The following is a 24442-nucleotide window of genomic DNA, read 5'->3' as shown; positions in this document are numbered from 1 at the left end:
GCAATTAGCTGAAGGATGCTCAGCAGGGCAGGTTGGCAGGCTTAGCGCTCATTACAGGTCACACAGACATCGCTGTGGGTTCATGGCTATAAGTGACACCTGTCACGTAAAAAACATCGGGCATTTGATTCATTTTGATTAAAATATTGATGATACATTGTTGCATCAAGTCCTAAATCATCCATTTTAAGTGCATCAGTGTCGGTTTCTTCATGCAGCACTGTTTCTATTGTAATTCAATGCTCACAAACAGAGCCACCTGAGAAACCACAATAACCTACCTGCTGCAGGAGGCTTCCTCACCATCCACCTCCTCATCCTGCTCAAGAACAGCAATTCCCCCATTACAAGCCTCTCCATTTATCACAGTGGGTGTGCCTTCCTTTGACAATGGATGTTCTTCATTTTCCATGTGGAAGGCAGAGAGCGGGAGGGGTTCCTCCAAGTCTTCTTGGCTCCCCAAACTAAACTGAGAGGAAGAGGAAAAGCAGTGAGAGGGGAGGGATATGCTTTAAGGTGGTTCTACCTGGAAGGTTTCCAAACCAGAGCTAGCTGTAATAGTTAGCCTTGCAATCTTGCACCATCACAGTTAGACATGCTCACGTGTTGCCAACAACAATATAAGAAAGCCTGAGGTAATTGCACAACTCTACCTCGCCACCTTTTCAACACAGACTGTTTTCCTGTCTGATTTTACCTGCGGTTGGGAGTCAGGTGGCTCCGTGCTCCGTGCAGCTGCCGCCCCCTGTCTGTCGGTCTCAGACTCCGCCTCCTCCTCGTCTACCTCGTGGATGGTGGGTGTAACATCAGACGGGGGCAGGGAGGTCTTTTTTTTCTTCCGTTTCTTTTTCCGCCTTCTGTCCGAGCTGTGCACCCGTTTCCGTAAACGCTGGGGCAGGGGCAGGTGGGTGGATAACGGGTGGTGCGTGTGATGAAATGTGTGTCGGTGATCTAAACAAACAAGAATACAATCAGAGACCACCATGATCTGGAATGCTGGAATTAGCACATGAGCGTTGACTGTATATGAGAGGATGGACTGAGCAGCAGAGGGCGACTTCATGGTTGCAAAAAGTCTGCAGAAAATGAGCTTACCCCTCACTCCATTCACTAACAACTTCATGGTCTTAACCACTAGTTTTAAGTCGACTCAGACTTTAGGTGTTTTCAAACCAAACAGTCCAGGGAACTTTTTTGAAGAGGAGCTATCCACTACAGAGTTTCCTGAGAACTACACACCATGGGGACTTTTTTTCTGTCTACATTCGCACAGCCACATGGTACCTACTCTGAAGCAGGAGCTTAAAAGGTTCCTCTAAACGGGCTTCTAGGAACTTAAATAGTTCACAGATCCTGCGGTGTGGAAACAGTAAAAAAAAGGAGGATGGTTCCAACATTTTTGAGAACTGTGAAGAAGTTCCGGCGGTCCGAAAACGCCTATTGTGTTGATTATGGTCTGATTTAGAGTATATATATATATTCTTATATATAAGAACATATGTTTTCAGTATTCTTTTAGGAGTCTGCTCCCTTTTGGGGATGAGCACATTAATGTTGGAAGTCTGTTTTTCTTTTGACAGCCAACATAAGCATACCAGTTATTATCACAGTCTGCTCTGTGAACTTCAGATTCTTATAAAACTAACATCACTGAGGCGCCGATAGACTAGCGGTTATGTAGAGTGTGCCATGTACAGAGGCTGTAGTCCTCATTGCAGTGTCCGTGGGTTCGAATTTCCGACCCCGGCCCTTTGACCTCACTCTCTCCTCCCAACATTTCCTGTCTCTCTCACAGCTATCCCATCTAATCACGTAGCTGAAAATAGCATTACCAACAGCCTATAACTTAGTATTCATATTTTCATCCAAAATGTTGACTATTACATTATAAATCTCACGGCTTATAGTGGTAGTCCTAAACCAATGGGTGAAGTCCCAGTACCAAAACCCACCTCTTAATGAGTATCCGAACATATATTGAACAGTTAAATAACATTTTTTCTAGAGTTTTCCACAAATACTGACTTAGGCGAACAAACACTGTTTTCTTGACTGCAGCCTTTCGATTCCATTAAACTAAACAGGGTGCTATTCCCAGAGGAGATGTGCAATCTCCCCCCTCCCCCTCCCTTAATTCCCTATTAAATACTTGAAAGACACAACACAAACAAAGGCTTTAGATTTTAATTAACATACAATGATAGAGAGATGCACTGTTTAATAAACATCAAATAGAAAGCGGCTCTCTCCAATAATAGCCTCCATTATCTCCTACCAGAGCATGTGGTCTTCATCCCCTGATCTGCCTCAAACTAATCCACTGATGTGCCATTCTCAGCCTAAGTCAAAGTGTGACAGAGAAGGTCAGAAGATGATATAGGGCTGTATGTATCTACATATAAAGACATACATTTGTAACTGGATTATGATATTACTGTGTACAGCATAAACACACAACTATGTGAACGCATTTAAAGCAAGCCAAAACATTGACGGTGATGCCAGCTGCTAGATGAAGCTGTATTGAGGCACAGTGGTGCTACGAGCTACATGCTAAAATAAATAAGCTAACTGAAGACTGTAAGCACTGTTGTTACCGCAACTTTACAGTAATACGTTTGGTTATTATTGTTTGAATTAAATACTTTTCTAGAGAATATATTTGTGTTCATCTTAGTAATATTGCTGAATATTAAATGTGATTATTCCTATATTATTTTGAAGATTTGTGGTCATGATCAAGTTACAGGAAGTGAAGTGAAGTTGTGTCGAGTGACGGCGGAGCAACACTGTAGTTTTACTGTGGACACGCTCCTCAAGAGTCAGTCAGTTTACTACTTTGGTGGTAAACTTTGGTAATAAAAGATTAAAAACTTCATGAAAACAGTTTTTTTTAAGAAGCCCTTATTGTGTCATTGAAGGTCAAATGTGTTCATGGTGGTTTTGCTCACACTCAAAGTCTTTCTCGGTGTAGTGGCGACCCATCTTGTCTCCACTGCTGCAAGCAGAGTCACTGATGATGTCTCCAAAGCGCTCCACAGACAGGGCCTTCTCCCAGTTCTCCTCCTCCTCCTCTTCCTCTTCATGTTCCTCCACTGCTCCTTCCTCATCATCATCCTCCACCTTCACCTGGAGAAGGGAGAGAACAAGAGAGCTTTTACACCACACTTTCAAAAGCACAGGGAGAGAAAGTCAACTAAGTGAGAGCAATAAGGAAATATAAGCGAGGGTATATGTTCCCAATATCAGTGAAAGATGAACGGCTTCAATGTGTTGAGAAATCTTTAAGTGAGATAGTTAAGGAGATATTCTATTCGTTCGTCTATGCATGCTGAATGAAGAAATCTGTAAAAGCAGAAAGCGGCCATTACTGCCGAATGTGGACATGATGATTACATGACTTGTGCTCGTTTGATTGCTCTATTGTAGCATTAGCATATAGTGCTATATAGTTGGAAATGCAAGAAGGCTTTCTGTTAGCATGACACAGCTTGACATCAGAAGTAAGAGACACACAGGGGGGCAGATTGGGTCTAAATTAAAATAACTTTAGAATAATAATAATCATGGGTGACAAAAGAGCAAAAATGGAAAGAGCTTCATCACCAACTTCATATACATATACAGTAGGTTACTGTGAAACTTGTTTAACACGCTGCATGCAGGAAGTTAAAAAAAGCATTCAACGTGCATGGAAAAGAAAATCTTGACCCGTTGTTTTTAGCCAAAGACAGGCTGAAGACCACAGGAGGAGACCTTTGTTTTTTCAGCTATATCCCATAAACTACACGTCAAAAGGTTCAGGCCTCCACGTGGCCTATTAATTCCTGATGTTGAACCCTTCATCTGGCATTGTCCCTTACTTATTTCACTGTAATACTGTTTTTGTGGACTGTAAAGCACTATGGTGAGCACTGGGGTTTTAAAAATATGCTCTCTAAAAAAAAAAGCTGGATTTGATTCGTTTGGAACATTTTAAGCCAAAACAAATGAAATCTGGTTTCAAACCCTGTTTCCGCTTTGTATCTTCATAGAAAAACTACAATATGAGTTTTAGAATACCTCCTATAGAGTACAAAAGGCACCAGGTGTCTGTACATTCTCCACCTTATGTATAGAGGACATGAAATCAATACAACAAAGTGCTAAGCAGCAGAGAACTAATGCACTAGACGACCCCAGGGGGGAGTCAGGGCTGATGGGAGTGTCCTGCTGGAGCTGTTAGGTGCCTCTGATAGGTCAAATCACCGCGACAGGCCGCTTCTTCCACCTCAGAGTGCTGCTGGCACGGTAAGCACTCTGGCCGCCACTCTGTGGTCTCTGATTTCTCTGTGCCAAGGCTCCATTACTCCCTAATTACCAGTGGGATGAAGGGACAGGATGGGTTTAATGATCTCAGCTACCTATCTACACAGAGCCGAGGCAGATAAAGCCAGACAGAATATGAAAGGACAGTTTTAAATTGGGCGAGCAGTAAAAAGCAGCTCAATTTTGTTCATTATTGAAGGTGTCCTATATTCCTGCAAACTCTAGTTTAATTTCTACCTCTTACATCCTCCCTGGCCTCCCCTTGCTCTGGTAAGCACAGTGTAAGACCCAGACTTGAATACTCCTAATGGGATGCATGAGGGAATAATACTGCGAGCTGAGAGAAATATTACAATGAAGGGATTTCTGCTGAACCTGGTGATGCCTCGCTGCAGCTCCATTTGTGCCAATGACTCTAAACTCTTTCATGTGAGCTTTGAAGTCAGTTTGGGTGGAGGGACACAGGGGGAGGGCGACCCCAGCCCAGGTGGCGGAGCCAGGATGTGAACGGGAATTGGATAGCAGAAAGGGGAGGGCACGGATTTCCAGTTTTACCCACCGTACGCTTCACTGAGAGCAATAGCTTTCTTAATTATTGACGAATACAAATAGCCGATCCCAGCTGTCATTGGGCGAGAGGCAGAGTAACACCCTGGACTGTTAGCTAGTCAATCACAGAGTTGACATGTAGAGACAGACAAACAGCCAAACTCACATTCACACCAACGGATAATTTAGAGTCACCAATTAACCTAACGAGCATGTCTTTGGATTGTGGGAGGAAGCCGGAGTATCCAGAGGGAACCCACTCAAGCACAGGGAGAACAGCCAAACTACACACACACAGAAAGGCTCGTGTCTGATGGGGAGAACATACAGATTCCATGGTAAAGTGGGCCTATGGTAATGCAATGCACATGTCTGATCTAGCCACATATGTGTAACATTTTTTGTGCAGAAAGTAAATTGTAAAATGGAAATTTCAAAGAATACATATTTTTGGGGATAACCTCGAGTGGCCCATCTGTAGTTCCTCTGGGGCCTACCAAGGGGTCACTGGCCACACCTTGAGAATCACCAGTGTAGCTGTTTTGTCAACAGACCCCAATAATTAGTTCATAAATTATTCACACCTGAAAATCTGTCGCGAACAAAGAAGCTAATTCATATATCTGAATGACAGCTAAAACTTCTGTCCTGCAGAGAGAATCAAAGCAGAGGTTGAATTCAAAGCTCAAGTGCTGCATTAGTTATCTTCTATTAGCCTTTTTTTTTACAACTCTGTATGTGAGAGCTCAAGACTCTAAATCATTTTCACTGGACATTCGATGGTCTTCAACATGGAAGCTCCATTTAATGTCTAAATTATCTGAAGTTTGAACAGAGCAGGTAAAAGCAGGTAAAAGCAAACAGGTGACCTCATTGAAGACATTTCTTTTTTTTATTTTCTCTTGTAATGTTCTACAGTCTGTAAAAGATCAGCTTGTCTATCAATTGTCAATTAGAACCTGCACACCTTTTACATTTCCACACTTTCACCCATGTACCATGCATTTGCACTTTGTATGTTCCATGTATCGTATGTGTTTTATTATGTTAATGTGACTCTCCCTGAAACCAAATTTACCTACGGGTACAAATAAAGAAACCTGAACCTGACAAGGTTGACTCTACATGCACTGTATCTGAATCATACTCAAAACAGCTGCAGCAGATGTCTGTTCATCATAAGTCTGGTTCTGTTCAAGATTTCTGCCTGTTTGAAGGAAGATTATTCTTAGCCACTGTAACTTTGCTAAATGTTGTCAGGTGCTATGCTAATGGAGGATTAATGTTGGCTCTGTGTGAATAATATCACAAAGAGCACAGTCTCTACCTGCTCTTCATGTAAAGTGTCCTGAGATAAACATTTGGTATCAATTGGCACTATGCAAATAAAGACTGGTTGATAAAAATTGATTATTTGCTCACCTGTATATTACTTTTAACTCTTTTCTTGAGTATCTGTACAAATACATGTTGAAGTGATATCAACGCAGCAACAGACATTACAGAAAAGTCCTCCTCGTGCACGCTCTACTCCTTGAGCCACCCATGCCTTACACAAACTGAGTATTTCCGGTAGTTATGAACAAGTCTCATACAGAAAATCCTCAGCTCTGTGCTACATGCATGAAAGAGCAAGTCTGGATCTGTCTCTCAGGATAATGTCTCGAGATTTCATGTAGAGAAAGTCAACACAAGCACCGTTAGACACCGACACCAAACTTACACTAAAAGAGAGCAGCTGCCTTATATACCCTCACTGCTTCAGGTGAGACAAACCACTGAGCTGGAAACAAGACCCTATGAAACAATGAATATTCATATAAAACTAATACAGTTCAAAAATAGAATACATCAAATAAATATTGACATAAATACTCATAAAATTAAAATATGAATAATATCAATCAGCTTTGTTTGTGCCTCTTCCACCTCCCTCATCTTAATGGTTTGCTCCAAAAGCTTTAAAGCAGGTCCTTAAGCCCCCCCCTCTCTTTAGACCCCACCCCCACCTGCTGAGAAAACAACCAGGAAGAGGTAAGTACTGTCATTGTTTGAGTTGTCTCTTTGAGTTAGCTTCATTTAAAAGACAGAAGGTCATGTGCCTCTGTGCTTCAATCCTTTAATACCACCCTCTGAAACTACCACAGCAAACACCATTGAATAAATGAATGTGCCACCTTACAGTCTGGCTAACAATCTTTTAATACATGTCAACAAACCATTCAAAGTAAAAGATAGCGTTCTCTACTACGAGCACCAAAAAGGACAAACAGTCAGAACGCTGTAGGGCTGCCAGGGCAGGGCTGCTCTCCAGTGCATGGAGAGGAGAGCCTTTGTAAGAGGTTTCAACGGCTTACATAGACAGCCTAAGTGGTCTTGTGAACTTCTTTTTGGTTTCATATCGGCAAACAATTGTGTCATTAAGCACTCAGCAGACTCATCCTGGGATTACTCCCAACATATGTTTACCTCATGATCTGAAACTTTGTCCATGTTTAGTATGTTCATCTGATTCGGCATTGTAACACTATATACCAGTTTTAAAAAGAATATCAGCATAATAGGTCAACTTTAATGATGTCACATTTGAAACTGAGGGCTAAGTGTGCGGACATTTTTCACTATTTTCTGTGATTGTTTGGGAAGGTGAAAGTAAAAAAAATAAATGACCTGCAGTCACTGTTGTGGATCCTTTGATGTATTGTGTAAAAGCTCGGGCACAAAGGAGTGAAATAATTCCACTCAACTGTGTCCTGCCATTGGGATGTTCATCTGCTTATACAAATATCGCCTTAATGAAGGCAGGATGAAAGCTTGTCTGTTTACAGTGAGCACTGAAGTGGCGGTGTCCATTTACCTCAAACACAGTGATATTTGATTCATGTTGTTTCAAATATGTGGTTGCTTCAAGGCCTCCACTCAATTATGGGAGAGTAAAGCTACCACTAATAAGCCTTTCTTTTTTCCCTGAGCTGAGTCAGTGTTCAGATAAAAAAAAAACCTGCTGCCTCACCTTTTCCTGTGATCTGCCCAACTTCTACTGCGACATTAATATTTCATATCTAACGGAATGCTGAGCCAGAGAGAGCCATTCAAATATTTATCAGCTGCTGACTAATATGAAAGGTGGCTGTGTGTGTTTCATGTGTTTGCCTGGTATGCCCTTGGTGATCAGGACAACCTTCAATGTGTTTCTGTTTCATTTGGAGTAGACAGGGTGTTAGGGTTAGAAATACTGTTTTAATATCGAGTTCATTCAGGTCGGCTTGCTGCTGTAACACTGATGTTATTCTGTGTCGTTCAACAACGCGACTATCTAGAAAAAAACATTCAGTGCCTGGTGTCTCTCACTCTCTCCTATCAATAGTAAACTGTCCTACAGTGAGCGCCCCCTACAGACCTGGAGTACTTATGTAGAAAACATTTAGATTTTAGCATTTGTTAAGCAGTTTTCTTCTGAACATGTCTGTTTGACTTTATATCCTTTATATTTTTCGATTGTATTTGACGTTAAAGGTCACATATTATTCATCTTTTCAACCAGTTTAAATAAGTCACAGAACTCCCCAAAACATGTCTGTGAAGTTTCTTATTCTAAATCCACTATTCTGTTTTTTTTTTTCTCTTAATATGGGTTGTTTCAGCTTTTGCCGAGTATTTGCACCTGTCGGCCCCGGTATATATAGTCATGCCAATATGCAATGGATATAAAGCGGAACAACATTATCTTTATAAGGGTAAGAAAAGATACTCTTGATTCTAAATAAATCTGGACACTATCCGATGATATTAGAGCTAAATGCTCTGCCATCCCGATAAATGACTCGATGAATGCTCCCTTTAAATCAAAGAGCTGTCCCTGTCTCTGTGCTGAGCCCTGTAGCTGAGATGATGCCTTCAGGCTACATTATGTTACAGCATGTAACAATATGTCACAGCAGATTTATCATTTAGACTATAAAGTCCAGTGGCAGGCAGAGAGCAGCTTACAGTTTGTTCGGCCGCGCTAAAGAGAATCGATTTAAAATGTGAAACATATTCTTATACTAATTATCTCACTTATTACAATCGAGGCTGATGAAAATACAATATGTTTGTTTGCCTCTGCCTCTGATTAGCCTGCTTTCTGTTGCCTCATGCTCTTTTTATTTCGCTGTGTTTAAAAGCTGCTTCCCACTCGCTTCATCTCTCCCCTTTGATAGAGGCAGCTGGCCCACTTCCCAGACCAACAAACACCACTAACATAAATATCAGCTGCACTGTTTAGCTTTGCTTTTCAGTGCACAGCTGATGTTTATGAGCAATTACTTCAAAATGCTGGCATTATTACCGCATTTTATGTTTAAAATGAAAGCCGAGCAACTTCTCCTTCTGTTCTGGTAAATGAATGCATGAGCAAAATATAAAACGGCAACAGTGTTTCTGTGACTTGCTCTATATTTCTAATCTGCAAATATCAAGCAGCAGAGTGAACGTCTGAACATCTGAATCTCAACTCTGAGCATATTATTCATCTCTAAAGAACATTTTGATAATGAAGATGTAATTAGGAATGCACCACAGATTTTTAAACTAAAGTGAAGTACCCAAACGTTAATCCAAACGTTGTGTATGTGTGAGTTTACTAGAGATTGCATCTATTATTGAGGGCAGAGTATTATTCAGATAGCCAAAGATTAGCGTTGACATTATTGTTTCCATCAATCATGTCACAGTCTGCTTTGCACACTGTCGATGGCATGTGCCCCACTGTGCATAATAACACATCACCTACCTAGTTGGCACAACCTGTTCTACAGTATTTCACTTCAACAACAGATATTCTGCAGACAGATGAGTGACTCGTCCTTTTATTGGGACATCAGAGAGAAAAGTTAAACCAGTTAATTAAAAAACCACTGCGATCAAGATCTCTTTCACTAGGCTGACCTGGCTGTCTGCAAATGAATGATGTGCTTCATTACAGCACTCTAGTGTTGCTTGAGGGATTACTATTGTAGATTTCAGTTTATTAAACAGGCTTTAAAGGAATACAAATGTATCCGTGTTGCCAAAGCAGGAAATCTTTCCTGGTCATTTCATATTTTCATTTGAAGTTGAATCTCTACAAAATATCTTTTGCTCTTTTGACCCTGTTTGTGCATGTGTGTGTGTATTTCATCCTATGTGTGTGTGTGTGGGATATACAATATCAGAGTGTAAAATTGAATTTCCCCTCGCGGGATGAATAAAGGATATCTTCTTCTAAAACACATTAACCTGAGCGTCTCTATACTGTAATACTGAAGGTGCCATTTGAAAGAATATAACAAGCCCTTTTGTTCTTCACATTTCTAATATAAGAGCTGTTTCAAAGGGCAGCTCTGGCCTGAGGGGAGGAAAATAAAATGGATGAAGCCAAATTCTTCTTTCTGAAATCCCAGATCCAGCGGAGAAAATACGCGATTTAAGAAACGGGAAACGCCACATCCAACAGATATTTTGTTTCAGAATAAAACATCTCAAGTGATCCACTGACATTGCTCCCTGGTCTGATATGAACCAGCTACTTGGCAGCTCAGTGGTTTTGAAAAGGTGTCATTGGTTTGATTTCGCAGCTGAGAATGAGTTCACATAGACACAAAGCATTTTGTTGCGGCTGTCCGTCAAACAAGCTCTTGAACTATTATTTTTTTCCGACTCCCCTTCTCACACTCGAGCGTTCAACCACAATGCCAACATTAACCCCCCCCCAAGTAAAAATCTGTCTTTCTATAAAGGACTCTCCATTGATGATCAATGTGCAGCAGGTGTTTTGCATACTGGTTACCTCATGCAAAGTTCAACTCTCCTTCTCAGCAGTCTGCATTTGCGTTTTAAGTTTTTCTGTCCTTGATGGTATTCACTGTCCAGTCTGTTTCCTGAACATTCTCAACATGGACTGTAGAAAACATGGACATCGTCTAAGTGACAACACCCAGTGGTGGGCCTTAATCCTCCTCGCTAACACCTACAACGCTGAGCTACATGAATTATGATTTTTTTTTTTTTTAAACTCACCCCTGTAGAGTGTGTACAGATAAAGACATTAGTTATTTATTTCTGCTGTCAAAATTGGCATTTTAATCTGGATGTTAATGCGACTTCTGGGGCTTTTGCAGCAAGTCTCAAGTGGACACACGAGGGACTGCAGTTTTTTGCACTTCTGCATGTGCATAATTTTTCAACAAAGGAGGCGACCGCAAAAATGCACATCAAGCAGAAAAAGTAATAAATCATATTTTAGTTTCATTACGTCTGGAACAGACTGGATTATTCACCCATTTGCATTTAGCTTTGAATCATTAGAAACCTGGTAGTATTTTTGTGCATCCCGCCCTCATTTTCCCCTGAGATGGGAAATCTTTGTGTTTCTAAGTCTGAAAAGGAGCTTCCAGTGACGCAAAATGATGATTTTTGCGTCACTGGCCCGCCGGGGCCACCGCTGACCGCAGCAGCCAAGAAACAAAACCGGCCTGTCGGCAGCAACCGTCTCGCGGCTATATTGCTGTATTGCTGTCTGCCTGCCTGTCCGCGGCTGTGAGGACAAGGAGCCGGGGCCGGCTCAAGCTGGGGCGGACTGGTAGTGTCTGTGCTCTCACTGTTTGTCTATGGACACAGACATGAAGTCTGTTTTCTGCCAGGAATTTCCAAGATGCCAATTCCTTCTGGAAGAAATCTCGGAATCAGTTGTGTAAACGGCCTTATGTGTTGAACATGTCTGTAAACCTGACCTTAGTGGGAGTGGCCTGCAGTGCTGTGCATTCTGGGATTTGGTGTCTCTCATCCACAGGAGCCAAAAAGACACTTTCTGCCTTTTCACAGCCAAGAAGGCACCAACTTCAAAATGTATTTCACATTTCTACTACATATATGACCCAATGTCAATACAGATTCATGTTTCAACGGGTGAAGTATCCCTTTAAAGACAGGGTTGGTAATTTTCTCCAGATACACTTCTGAAGATTTTTATTTGAAATTGTCTTTAGGTCCTGACAGACATTAATAACTCATGTGCTGTGAAAAAGGAACAAAGAAAATCCGTCATCTGCAGCAGCTTTAAGCCTTTAAAAACTTCGACCAATGTCTGCCACGAGGTACCAATCTGATGAACCAATCACGCCTCCCTGTCTCCCTGCTCGTTCTCTAACCCTTGTGTGCACTAGCCCACACTCAAAGCACGAGCTGAGCTCCGCTTCTGGACCAATGGCGCTCGTGCATGTAAGTGAGGGGCGTGGCTTTTAAGGGAGCACAGAGGGGAGGGGGTGCAAACATGGCACTGGGGGAATGCTACTTTCAAAATCATGCTAGTTTTCAAAAATGACCAACCCTGCCTTTAAGTGGATTAGCTCATATTAGAATTATGACATAATGCAGGGATAACACTTAACTTGGTTCTCTCTTATTGACAGGTAATTAACCACTTCATATATTACCTGCGGCTCTTTTCCTGAATGACATTCCCCACTCTCTCTCTCTCTCCCTGACTGCTGTCTCTATCTACTGCCCTGTCTCTTTATTAAGACCCTAAAATAAATATTTTGAAAAACAGCACCTACACAAGTACAACAATTTCCTGAAAGGGCTCCACGCTCTGATAGGGTCATTTCAAATCAACCTGAAAGCTGCTTGCGTTTTTCACGTAATTGGGCCACTCAAACTACTTCCCTGGATGGTTAACCTCCTGAAAAAGGCTGCTGGCCAAAATGCAACAGAATCTACCCACTGTGCAAACAACCAGTTCTCCATCTCACAATAGAGCTCAGGTTTGTCTTTGCTTACAAAATGTAAGGTGAAATAATCTCTACAGGGGCACTTCACATATTCCACATGTTCCATCTCCCTCATACAAGTAAAACATTTTCAAATGGAATTAACCCCTTGAAATAACTCTTACCTCTTGTAGATTGACTAACACATCTATCTCTGGGGCATGACCTCCTGTAGCCATGGGTCCCGGCGTGCAGCCAGAGGGTGAAGAATAGCTCTGTGGTGAGGACAGGGGGGCCTGCAGGGAAGGAGGCTTGTGTGGCTGGAATAAAAAGAGACTGGAGGAGATGGAGCGGCTGTGAGGAAGGTTCTGTGGGAGAGGGATGTGACAGGGTGAACAGTCCGAGAGGTAAAGGATGACGGACGGGTGGGGTGGCGGGGTTGGGTGATGTATGTACAGTTGGATGAGGGGCAGGGGTAAAGACTGGGTGCAGAGCAGCAGGAACCTGGGGGGAGGACGGCGATCAGCCTTTCTCTTTCAGGGCTGGGGATCCAGGAAGCCTTTGGGGTGGCATAACCTGCAAGACATTCGACAGGAGAAAGAACTTAACTGAGGAATATATGGGTATCTGATGGACAGTTACCAGGCACAGATAATGTAATGAGAGCACTGTAATATAAACCACCATACGCACATACTCACAAATAGAAAACAAGCATTTTAGAGCAAATGTCATCTCATTTATTTAACAAATTCTAAAATGTCTATAATACATCTCACGCTTTTCAACACCAATCTCTGATACAACACATCAATTAATTACTGCTCTCCTTCCACGTGATGGTGTTTTTAATGAACACATTTGTTATCGTGCCATCATTGTGCGCTCGGTGGTGTCTTTATCAGCTGCCATGGCGACAGAGAGGGCGTTGACGAGCAACGAGAGCCCCTGTCTGGAGTCAGAGCAAGGGTGGTGTGGTCACACCTCTGTCACCCCTGCTATCTTTATTAACTAATTCATGGGGCTTTCTGTTCTCTGATCAGCACTGCACTTCTTCTGCTGGGTCTCTTGTGTGACCTTTAGCCCTGATACTTCCTATATTAGGGTCAAGTGTTCAGGGCTATACTGTACATGAATGATCAGTAGAGAAGATATCAAGCTGACTAGCGATGGGCATTGAATCAAGTTTTAAGATATACTGATACATTTTCAAACAAAACATAGTGTAAGACAATATTGTTATATAGACGCAAAAACCCAAAATCAATATTAGGAAGACTAAAATTATGAAACTGATCAATAGGCCGATATCTTTCTTAGATCGATTTAGATAAACACATCTCTCAGCCCTGAAGCTGACCTTCATTTTGTTAAACAACATCAGTATTTTAGCAGCGTTGTACACTACACACTGCAGGAGCAACATCATAGCGGGCTGTAAACTGTACGGAGTCTCAAAATAACCCGTCAGTGTTTACTGTTCTCAAGGTTTCTACCAGGAGCAGAATGAGCCTTCTCCTCTTCACAACAAACAGAGCCAGTTATTTCACCTAGTAAAAGCAGGACATGTGAGAAGAGCTGTCATCGACTTCAGCTCACAAACTGAAAAAAGTCCTTCTTTAGGTAAATCATGAAGCGACAAATAACAGTGATGTTACATAAACACTAGCAAAGAAGTCCAATTGAAATGTTACACTGTCTGGCCTTGTATAGTATGACCTTCGTGGCTTATGAAGGTGTTTAAATGTGACGCTGGCCTGAAAATCTGCCAAATCTGATTCAAGTGACACATTTCTGAGTCAGCTGTAGACCTCAGCTGGGTCACATAAAAAGTCATTCACCACAATACTATGATGTTAAAATGATTTATTTTTCTCTTTTCAGTCTCCTCTTGTCTGGTAACTGAAGAAGTTACATATTATAGGTACCAGTAGGCAAATTACCTCGATACAGCGGTTAAATCACCATGTTTCCAGACTACTGACTATGAAATACTGCTGGTTGGCAGCTTCATATTAACCATATAGTTATGAGAATGGAATCATTATTTTGAGCTGACTCGCAGCGACCTAGCAGGTAAACCCAGATGTAAACAGAAGACGTATTCTCACATTATTTAGTTGTAATGAAAAGCATGTTAGCACAGGGATGCTTGTACTGTGTAGTAATCAATGTTAGCATTCCTAGCACACCTACTATAGTGTCAAATAATCACTATATTAGCTCTGTTTTGGTCTTTTTCAACTCTTCAGGAAATTACAGTTGCTTAATGTGTCTTTCTGGGTGTTTTAAGCAGATCATTTCAAGTGGTAAACTGATGAATGAAGCCTTTTCTCTGAAGCTGCTTTCTCTGAAGTGGAACAACAAGGTCAACGAGTCGTTCAAGTGAAAACAAAAACACTGATTTGATGCTTTGGAACTACAAAATGAGCTAAAACAAGAAAAAATAGCCTCAACAACTGGATAGAAACAAATAAACAAATGTGGTGTTGGTTTTATTTTCGTTAAGTTACCCTGTTGATTTTCAGTCCAGTCAAAAAACCAATCGGAACCAGAAATTGTGCAAATAAGCGTAAATTTAAACTAATCAAAAAATTAATTAGATGGCAATTAGCAACCAACTTATGGAAGTGTGTTGCGTTCACATGATAATAACTGAATTAACAAAATCTCAACAGCAGCTCTTATTTAGATCATTTATATTTTATTTAGAGCACTACAGGGAGGTTCTTGTGTCTTTGGGTGACATAGATGGTAATGTTATTGGTTTGTCAGCTTTTTGTAGTTCAGACACAAACCCCACTCTGAATGGTCAGGATCAGCTGTTTTGCCGAGAAACGCTAGCATCCTGTAAATCTTTATTCCGAGATAATTATCTGGATGGTTCAGAAAATCAGAGCTTGTCTTATTATTGTCACTATTTATAGTGAATGCATACACTTCTACACTAACTAGCTTCAGATTATCTGCTTTATTGTTGTTCCTGGTGTTTCCCTGATGATAAAGATAGATATCCTTTTGTTTCCCAGTAACATATCCGTCTGAACCCATCACTTGACTCGTCTTAATCCTCACTTAGCGGCCTGACACACACATATAAACAAACAAGAGAACAAGAGAAGGCACCTTGGGACCGCTTAATCATCCTGATGATGCCAAAATAGACACAGCTGATTATTTTGGTTTTAACGTGTAGGAAAACAGGTGCCTCTCATCCTCTCATGTAAACATGCCAGGGATTGTTGGTCTGTAATTATTTTTGGGCTGTGTGGGCGAAGGCGAGGCCAGACAATTGACTTTTACTGGAGTATAGATCTGATCACTCAGTGTTAGTCTTGTGGATTTTAGTCAATATGCAGTTTTTCTTTTCTACATGAGCAGAAAAAACACTGAAACGTGCTGCTTATGTGATTCCTGTCTGAAGAGCAGGCATTAATGTGTCTTTGTAATATTAGTACTGTTGTATTGGTCTGTTCATTACACAGCTTGTGGTAAAAACACAAAGCCAAGTGCTCAGTGTGTAGAAGGTATTTTTGGAAGTATGTGTGTCAAAATGAGGCAAACAAGTCTCTGGATTTTTGGAGAAGTGTTTAGAAGGCTGATAAGAACAGTGCATTAAGGATACAAAAAAGTAGGACTGTATTGAGGACACATTATGTGAATATTAGACACTGTGGGCAAAGAAAAAAAAACACCGAAATTGCTGGAATATAGCAGATAAATCCCAGAGGGCCCATTCTGTTTTCTCACTGTCACAATAAGACGCCCTACATCTGCCTCTGTTTTATTCCGCTGACTCATTTTCTCCCTGTGAGACAGTTACAGCTGGCTCATAGCACACATTATGCACAAGATGCTGCACAAATAAGAGTATGATGTTGAGCTGAGTGTGCGGAACAATTTGGCTTTATCTCTGGAGAGCTTTTGTGCGCAGCATGGCGTTATTACCCAGTGATGCATTTGCAAGAAAAACCTCCACTGGAAATTTAATTATCACAGCACTCGAACCTTTTTTTAATAGGCTACCGTTTAAAAAAAAAGCAGGTTTGATCTTTATTCTGTTAACTTGTGCAAAATCCAGGGTATCTAAAACCTTTCGTTCTGCATATTGTCTAACCTATAGCATGTAAAGGCAAACCTGTTCCAAAGTGAATCGCCCTTTGCTTCTGCAATGCACCGTGCATCCAAATCTCATTTGTAGTTTAAATTCAGCATGTGAAGATTAAAATAGTGAAAAATGACCTGACTATAGCTTCATGATTAATATCATAAATCAAATGTTCTGTGCATTGACAGCCCAATAAAGAGCCTGCACATGTACTTAACCTTGATCAGACATGGTAAATGGACTAAATAGACTTGAGCATCATAGAGCACTTTTCTAGTCTTCTGACTACTCAAAGCGCTTTTACACCGCAGGTCAAACCTACACATTCACACACTGGTGGCACAGGCTGCTATGTAAAGTGTCCATTAGAAGTAACTTATCCCATTCATACACATGCATACACAGCTGACGAAAAAGCGGGAGCAATTTGGGGGTTAAGTGTCTTTCCCAAGGACACATCAGAAATGTTACTGCCGGAGCTGGGGATCGAACCTCCAACCATCCAGGTGAGAGATGGCCAGCTCTACCAACTGAGATACAGGTTCACTCCATCCATCTCACACCTTTTCAATAGCAACAGTAATATAAATGTGCTGTTTGAAAACAGCTCTTGCATGTTGCTTCTTACCTTCTATTGTGTCTGAAGGGCCACTGTGTCATCCTGTTGGGTCACCAGTGGAGTGAGTGGCTGGCCTGTCCACCACCACAGGCTAACTCACCACAACAGCAGTAAGATCAAGTGTCCCGCCCCCATCATACCAGCTGTGTAATCGGAGAGCTCTGAATGGCTCACCCTTTGAATGTGTGAAGGGACGCTGACATACATAAGTGACAGACACTGATGGGGGGGGAGGCTGCACAGGAGCAGTTTAGGAATGCCAGCAGACATAAACAAAGGAAAACAAGAAGCTCAGGTGGATGGCAGGGCTGTACACATGATGAGGATGACCCCCTAAAATAACCAACGTCATGTGTCTTTAGGGAAAATAAATACTGAGGGGGGCAAGGCAAGCCATCCCAGCTTGGAGCTTGGTGTTAGACTCAGTTATAGCTCTCTATTTGTATTTTCGTCTTTGGTGGTTAATGAGGTTGCTTCTGATTAGATTCAAATTAGTTATATCTCACAATCTCGACTGGGCAAAATGACTTCCAGTCATCATTTCTAATTAATAGCACTGTAGCTGATTCTCAAATGCATTTCAGGAATTGGATGCTGTTTTTCCAGACATCCTGGAAACAAGGCTCAGACCCCCGAGACAGAAAGGGAATGTGTACATGAGACGAAGATTTGCACACCCTCTCAAACACACAGCCGCGCACGGTACAAATGTTTACAGGGTTAGCAGCAGGTGTTTGTTGCACATCATTACATGAAGTTAACCAGAATGAATTATTCTGCCTAATGGCGCTGTGCTTTAGTGCAACACTTTACAAATTAGGAAACTCATATCAGGCCTCTCGTCTTTAGACAGGACTTCCACGTAGCCTAAAGTAGTAATAAATAACAAATATTTACAAGTACAATAAATATCTCGGCTCGTTATTTGTACTTACAGATATTACTGCTGTAAACTCTTAAGTATAACTTAGTTATTCCATAAGCATCTGCTGATAGAGAACTACAAATACTTTGATTTCAAAGTATTCCAAAAAATGTACACACAGACTGCAGAGCTGGAAACACATGGCTGACCATAAAAAACTCTACTCCAGATTCTTCATTATAAACTTCACAATTATACATTATATACAAGACTTTACTAAAATATTATATTGTCATTACACATCGAAAATGTATACAAAAGTACAAATAAACTAAATGTTAGGCATGATTGAAGACCTGTGTGCTCCAGTAGCTCCACCACTTCCAAAAGAAGACTTAAGCCAGCACTCAGTATGCTATGAGCTTCAACCGATCAGCAGCCAGGATTGACTGCAGTCTTACTTTCCTTCAATTAAGCATGCTGCCCTGACCTGAGCAGATCAAACACTGAAGAACACAACACAAAGATATCTACTACACGGCTCTAACATGTGTGACTTTGCAAAAAGTCTGACTCTCGTTATCTTCATCTTCATCTTCGAACTATTACAGCACAGCAGAAACCAGAGAGTGGTGAAGTTTGATTAAAAACTTAACAAGAATGTGTGTTGGCATTAGTGCAAGGACATCTTGCAGAGTTTCACAGTTCACACTGACAACATGGACACAACCTCACTCACAGTGCAAAGGGAGAGTGTAAGAGTGAGAAAAAGCTAGCAAATCACAATTTCCCTGTGAAGGATGTCACAGTACCAACACTGTGTTATCCTTGATGTAGCTTTGCGTAGATGCACTTGTATTACTTAGCTTTTAACAGCTAACCTAGCTACAGGCCGCTGCAGTCGTCTGAATCTAACTACTATCATAGTATTCTGCTCTCCTGTTGGCCAGAGAGACTGACCAGGAGCCAGCAGAAGAGTGGATATTTACAGGTCTTTGCCCTTCTGCAACCACATCAATCCACTCCAGACACAGCCATGAGCTATTTCTTCATCTATCAAGCTATATTTAGATGCAAGTGGGCAGCAAACTCAGAGACAAGGTGGCTGACAGTTCAACGAAGGCTTCACACTTCAACACTGTGATACTAAGGACAAGTGCGACAGTAAAATAAGCTTCAAGGCCAAAGCAGAAGTATGAAGGCAATAGACTACAAATGACTAAGCTTTTTCAAGTTTCTACTTCACCTTGTTCTACTCAAATACATCACCAAACAACATGTATAATCAGTCAAAGATTTTATCCCAGTAGGCTACAGAAAAGAGTCAATGTGCTTGATGGTCTCTTACTAGTCAACCCAAGGTTATTTAAAGTTCTGTTCTTGATATATGTATTATTTAATTTATGAACAAATAGGCTAGGCTACTGCTGTTTGTGGCTAATGTGGCTAGGAGTACTTTTTTCAAATCAAGTTGTGTAAGGTTTAACATTTGAAATTGAGAAATAGGATGACAGTAACTAACCCCTGTGTTGCTCTGTAACTTTTGCATCTTGTATTGTTGAGTTTTTACCAAGATTTTTGGAGGACTGACATCAGTTTTGTGTCCAATGTGTTGTCTGGAGCAGCTCTTGCTAGCTTAGCCAAGTGGCCAGAGGTCAAAGGTGCAAAACTACAACAAATGCTTACTTACGAAGATGTCTACGTTATATCTCTTGAGTTCTTAGCAGTTTTGCTAATGCTAGCAGATAGCCTACATTTGCAGCTTCTTTGCGCTGCGCAAGTTATTGATACCGCAAACTGTATGACAGGTTAATTAAACCGTAGGCTATGTTTTCTTTTTCTACTCGAAAAAATCTACGCAGAAAAAATCATAGATATTCATCTAGCCTATCTGAAGACTGCACACAGTCAGGAAAATAAATGAGTCATGTAACTAGTTCTTCTGTTGTGGAGTAGTAATTTATTTATTGAATAATCTAAAAAAAATTTGCACACAATAGCAGCATGACAGCACTGTATCTGTGAGCATAGTGGAATAAAGTTCAACACAGAGTTTAAAGCATGGCTGTTACCTTGTGTCTTGACTCTTACCTTAAGTCAATCAAATTTTACCTCTTAGATAACTGGGCATATTTTTTCTATTAGATTAGAAATTCCTTGTATGGGGAAACACAGATGGCATCATATATCCTAAAATGTATTCTTATTAGATTAAGCATTTTGTTTATCCTACAGGCCTACTTATCCAAACGTGTTGGCGTTGTCTGAACATAACACTGATGGAGTACAAGCTGTAGCTGGCATCTTTCGCTCTCTGCTTCCTCTTGCTCAGACATAAGTGGTACAATAATCAATACTTGCACTCAATTCTAAAATTCCTTATTTATAAAACATTGAGGATAAAAGGAGTCAAGTTACCACAGCCATCTAGAGAACAAACAGCACCTTAGATTTTTTAGAATATTTAGTTATCTCTCAGCATATGATTGTTGCTGAGTCATTACTATGTGACCTATCAACCCCCTGCTTCTGTTTGAACTTGAATCTCAGGCTAATTTACTCTGCGCACAGATGACCTACTAACGTTTCTGGTCTTTGGCAATACATTTTGAAAGCACGGGTGAAAACACTGCAGAACAACTAATAACATAATACGAGTGACCAGTAAAGCCACCGCCTCCGGAGCAGAGCTGCTCTACCTGCACACACGATGAAGACGTCTCTTCCTCACTGTGCAGACCTGCACCGAAAGGCAACACTAAACCTGCAAGGACAGACTCTTTGGCATTTATTTAAAATGTTGCATATCTCGATTTGTGCAAAATCATATATTCCACATCGTCAGCATGTCATTTCCTTTGCTCGTGCACGCACATGCATATCTTTGTTGAATAGCAAGTACCCAGACAGCGACTCAGCATCATTTGGATGTCAGAGCGTTTTTGCACACTCAAGTCAATGCTGGAACATTCTCACTTCCAACGTGCGTATGTTGTCGCCCTACCTGTGATTTCAGAGAGCAGTCCAGCCGGGGAAAACTACGAGCAAGAAATGTTGCGACTCCACAAGGCAGCAGCAGCAGCGTAATGGTCCATACCGTAACCTAGTGAAGACACGCCACGCAGCCTGCTGGATCTGCAAAGGATGCTCAGCACGACCACGTGACTCTGGAGGGCAAACCTGCCAAATCTGAAGTCACTGAAAAGATGGACAATAACAACATGCTGTGAGTGCTTCGTTTACGGACGGTGCGAAGCTAAAATATAAAGCTATTATCATCCTCACAAGCTTCATCGCGACATTTGATTTAATTTGAATGTGCGTAACAGTTTTTGGGTCAGGCAAGTGGAGTAAAAAAACATGTTGTTTTTTAATAAGTCAAAATATTGATGATGAAGTCTAACTTTCAGTCGCAAATACCTGCAAGGCATAACAAATACATAATAGCTACTTTTTAAAAATGTACCTCTAAAACTCAGTTTGTCTCAGTTCTAAACACTTTTACTTTTTTTTTTACTGAATTGCAAAATCAATAAAACAAAATATATTCCTCCTGAGGATCTTTCTAGCTCGTATGCGTTTCTCTGAATGGAGTAATAATAAGTGTGTATTTATATGAAATGCAGTGGTAGCGGTTGTAGCCTAGGAAATGAAGCAATCAAGTTAAATGTTTACAATAAACAAGCCTGTGTAATTGCAATGACTCAGACCAGAGTAAGCTTATATATGGAGACTCACTCTACACAGACTGCCAGCTTGTTTTTGTACTGTAAGTGACTTGTGCACCAAATGCAAATTCAAGGGTGATAGTTTGAATCTTCTTTTAAAGGAAAAAAAAATTAGAATGTATTCAAATATATGTATTTTTTATTGCAACCAAACATCTGTTTAAATGTTGAAGTAAGCAGCTGGTCTAATGACTTGACATTCAAAAACATGCTAAATAACCCACATTATTTTACTGCTCTTTTAATAATAGATTTAAGACAATAAAAACGAATGCAACTGAGACAATAACGCCTCAGATTTCAAGTAAACATAGACAAAAACACAAGGTTGGAGTAAGCCCACACTCTGTTGCATTTTTTGTGTGGTAATATAAGCTGTATTTTTTGCCATACATTTTTGCGATTACCGAATACTGCAGCTTATTGATGAATCGTCTGTTGTAAAGCCTTTCAGGTGGGCTGTTGTTATGTCATTATATTATACACAACACATCACAGTGTGTAATCATGCCCAGTTGTATTCCCCTAATTTTTCACATCCTAAATGATATTCCTAAATATGTGAAGGACTGATGTAGAAAATGTCAGAAGTGACATGAGTGTTTGAAGGTGATGCAGACACTTTTTAAGGAGAAAATAATTAAATATCCATCTGTCTGAACTGAAGTATTTACTGCAACTGATAATAAAACTGCTTTGATGCTTGTGTGTGTCACATCGTTCCTCTTCATAGCTCCCACACTTACAAACCTGTACATTGGGACGAGTGAGAAACTGTCAGCTGATTTGAATAAATCCTGTGTGAGCCTGAAACACTGCATCAAAAGAATCAAACCTCCTCCTCCAAAACTGACAGCGATTGTAAGTCGGTTTGCCTTTCTCCCACCCACTCACTCAGAAAACACATCCCCTCCAAAGCAGCCACCACATGGCCTCTGTTACAGTGCACACTGTCAGTGTGTACGGAGTGCCTGCTCAGATCAGCGCGGGATAAATCCAACCACAACACTGTTTCTGTTACATGTGTTGCGTCACTCTGGTTTTCCCCTCAGACAGTATTGAACTGTGCTCCCTCTCACAGTGAGGCGTCATTGAACAATTATTTTTAGTATCAACAAGCTGTAAACTGCTTTTCATGAAACACCTGCAGAAACACGCAGACCTCACCTCACCTGCTAACCTCACCAAACAGTCATCTCCATTTATGTGTCGAATTTAACAAACAAACAAAGCCAGTATAGTGGAATTAGTTACACACTTTGCACCATTTATTGATGTATTGTGTTTGTCCCTCTTTTGACCTAAAAGCATATTATGCAACAGTCTGAATATGAATGTAGCAAAAATCAAGTATATCTTATGAAATCAATTGTGGAGTGATGACTTCCTAAAAAGAGTAAAGTCAAACTCGCTCCCTCTGGATGTGTTGTTCTCCTCTCTGGGTTAAAATGGTGCTTCCGGGCGCTGGTGGCGCAGTGGTTAGAGCTTGCGCCCCATGTATGGAGGCTGTCTTCAAAGAGGGCAGCCCAGGTTCAAATCCGACCTATGGCTCCTTTCCCGCATGTGATTCCCTACTCTCTTTCTCCCTGATTTCCGACTCTATCCGCTGTCCTATCTCTCTAATAAAGGCAAAAAATGCCCAAAGATAAATCTTTCTTAATCTAAAAATAAAAAATGGTGCTTCCTTCAGCTGGTTTGTTTCACTCAGAGGCTCAAACATGTTTCATACGTGTATTAACTTTTTCTAATTAACCAATCCCTCTACTCACCACAAGATGGCCCCGCCCTCTCAAGGACACACTGCTTGTAGTGGCATAACGGAGTGTCATCAGAAGAGTACAACTACAAGAGAAGCAACAGACTTTCCAATCTGAAGAATTTACTTTATTTGGCCTAAAGAGAGAAACACCAACGTGAAGATGCACACTCTAACTTTATATCTTGTTTTCAGATGTTTACTGGTGCTCGTCCGCTGCTCTTTCTGCCTCACAGAAGAATGAAAGAGAAACAGGACAGGAGAAAGTGTGCGTACAGGGAGGGAGCAGAGGGATGAAGGGGGGTGCATCCAATGAGAGCTTTTGTTTTGGTCTGAAATTCTGCTCTTAAAGTCACATTGTAAGCCTTTAAAAAAAGTGCACAGTACTTGCAAAGTCAGTCTCCTCAAACAAGGGGGAATTCTAAATTCTAAGTCACAAAATATTTAAAGGTTTTATTGATTAAATAAAAAATCACAGTCCTTGCATTTCCTGACATGACATCAGCAAAACCAAGCCATAACCTAATCTGTCATGCATGACTTTATGAGAGTATATATACAAACACACTGTGGTGAATTTAGTTACTACGTTTAGCCAAATATTACAAGGAAAATTCTTCTTCTTAGCTTTTAGGTATCGAAACACTTACACATCCACAGAGTTAACTTACGTTAGTTTTCAAAGAAGACACACTTTAAACAGGTCGAAACATGAAGCAGTACCCAAGTTATTGGTGGATCACCAGCTGGAAATACCTATTACTCCTTTAATATTATAG

The 24442-nt window shown here is 40.9% G+C and overlaps 1 protein-coding gene across 4 annotated transcripts in view; it reads right to left on the bottom strand.

Moving 5' to 3' along the window:
- Nucleotides 1-21419, bottom strand: part of slc4a3 (solute carrier family 4 member 3) — a 63358-nt gene extending 41939 nt beyond the window's left edge. Inside the window, exons 1-5 of one of the 4 annotated variants that reach the window (XM_061053868.1) lie at nucleotides 21184-21419; nucleotides 12773-13163; nucleotides 2952-3129; nucleotides 698-951; nucleotides 282-469 (exon numbers count right to left, since the gene is read on the bottom strand). In XM_061053868.1, coding sequence (XP_060909851.1) covers nucleotides 282-469; nucleotides 698-951; nucleotides 2952-3129; nucleotides 12773-12826 — 674 coding nt within the window. In that variant the 5' untranslated portion in view covers nucleotides 12827-13163; nucleotides 21184-21419. Of the gene's footprint in view, nucleotides 1-281; nucleotides 470-697; nucleotides 952-2951; nucleotides 3130-12772; nucleotides 13164-17323; nucleotides 17436-21183 lie in introns of those variants that run through there. The other 3 variants (XM_061053871.1, XM_061053870.1, XM_061053872.1) reach the window with 3 other exon arrangements.
- Nucleotides 21420-24442: the final 3023 nt, after the last annotated feature.

Source organism: Labrus mixtus, chromosome 13 (assembly GCF_963584025.1).
Source record: "Labrus mixtus chromosome 13, fLabMix1.1, whole genome shotgun sequence".
In the NCBI taxonomy this organism is placed as follows: Eukaryota; Metazoa; Chordata; class Actinopteri; order Labriformes; family Labridae; genus Labrus; species Labrus mixtus.
The sequence above is the reverse complement of the archived record's forward strand: the minus strand, read 5'-3'. Positions and strand labels throughout refer to the sequence as shown.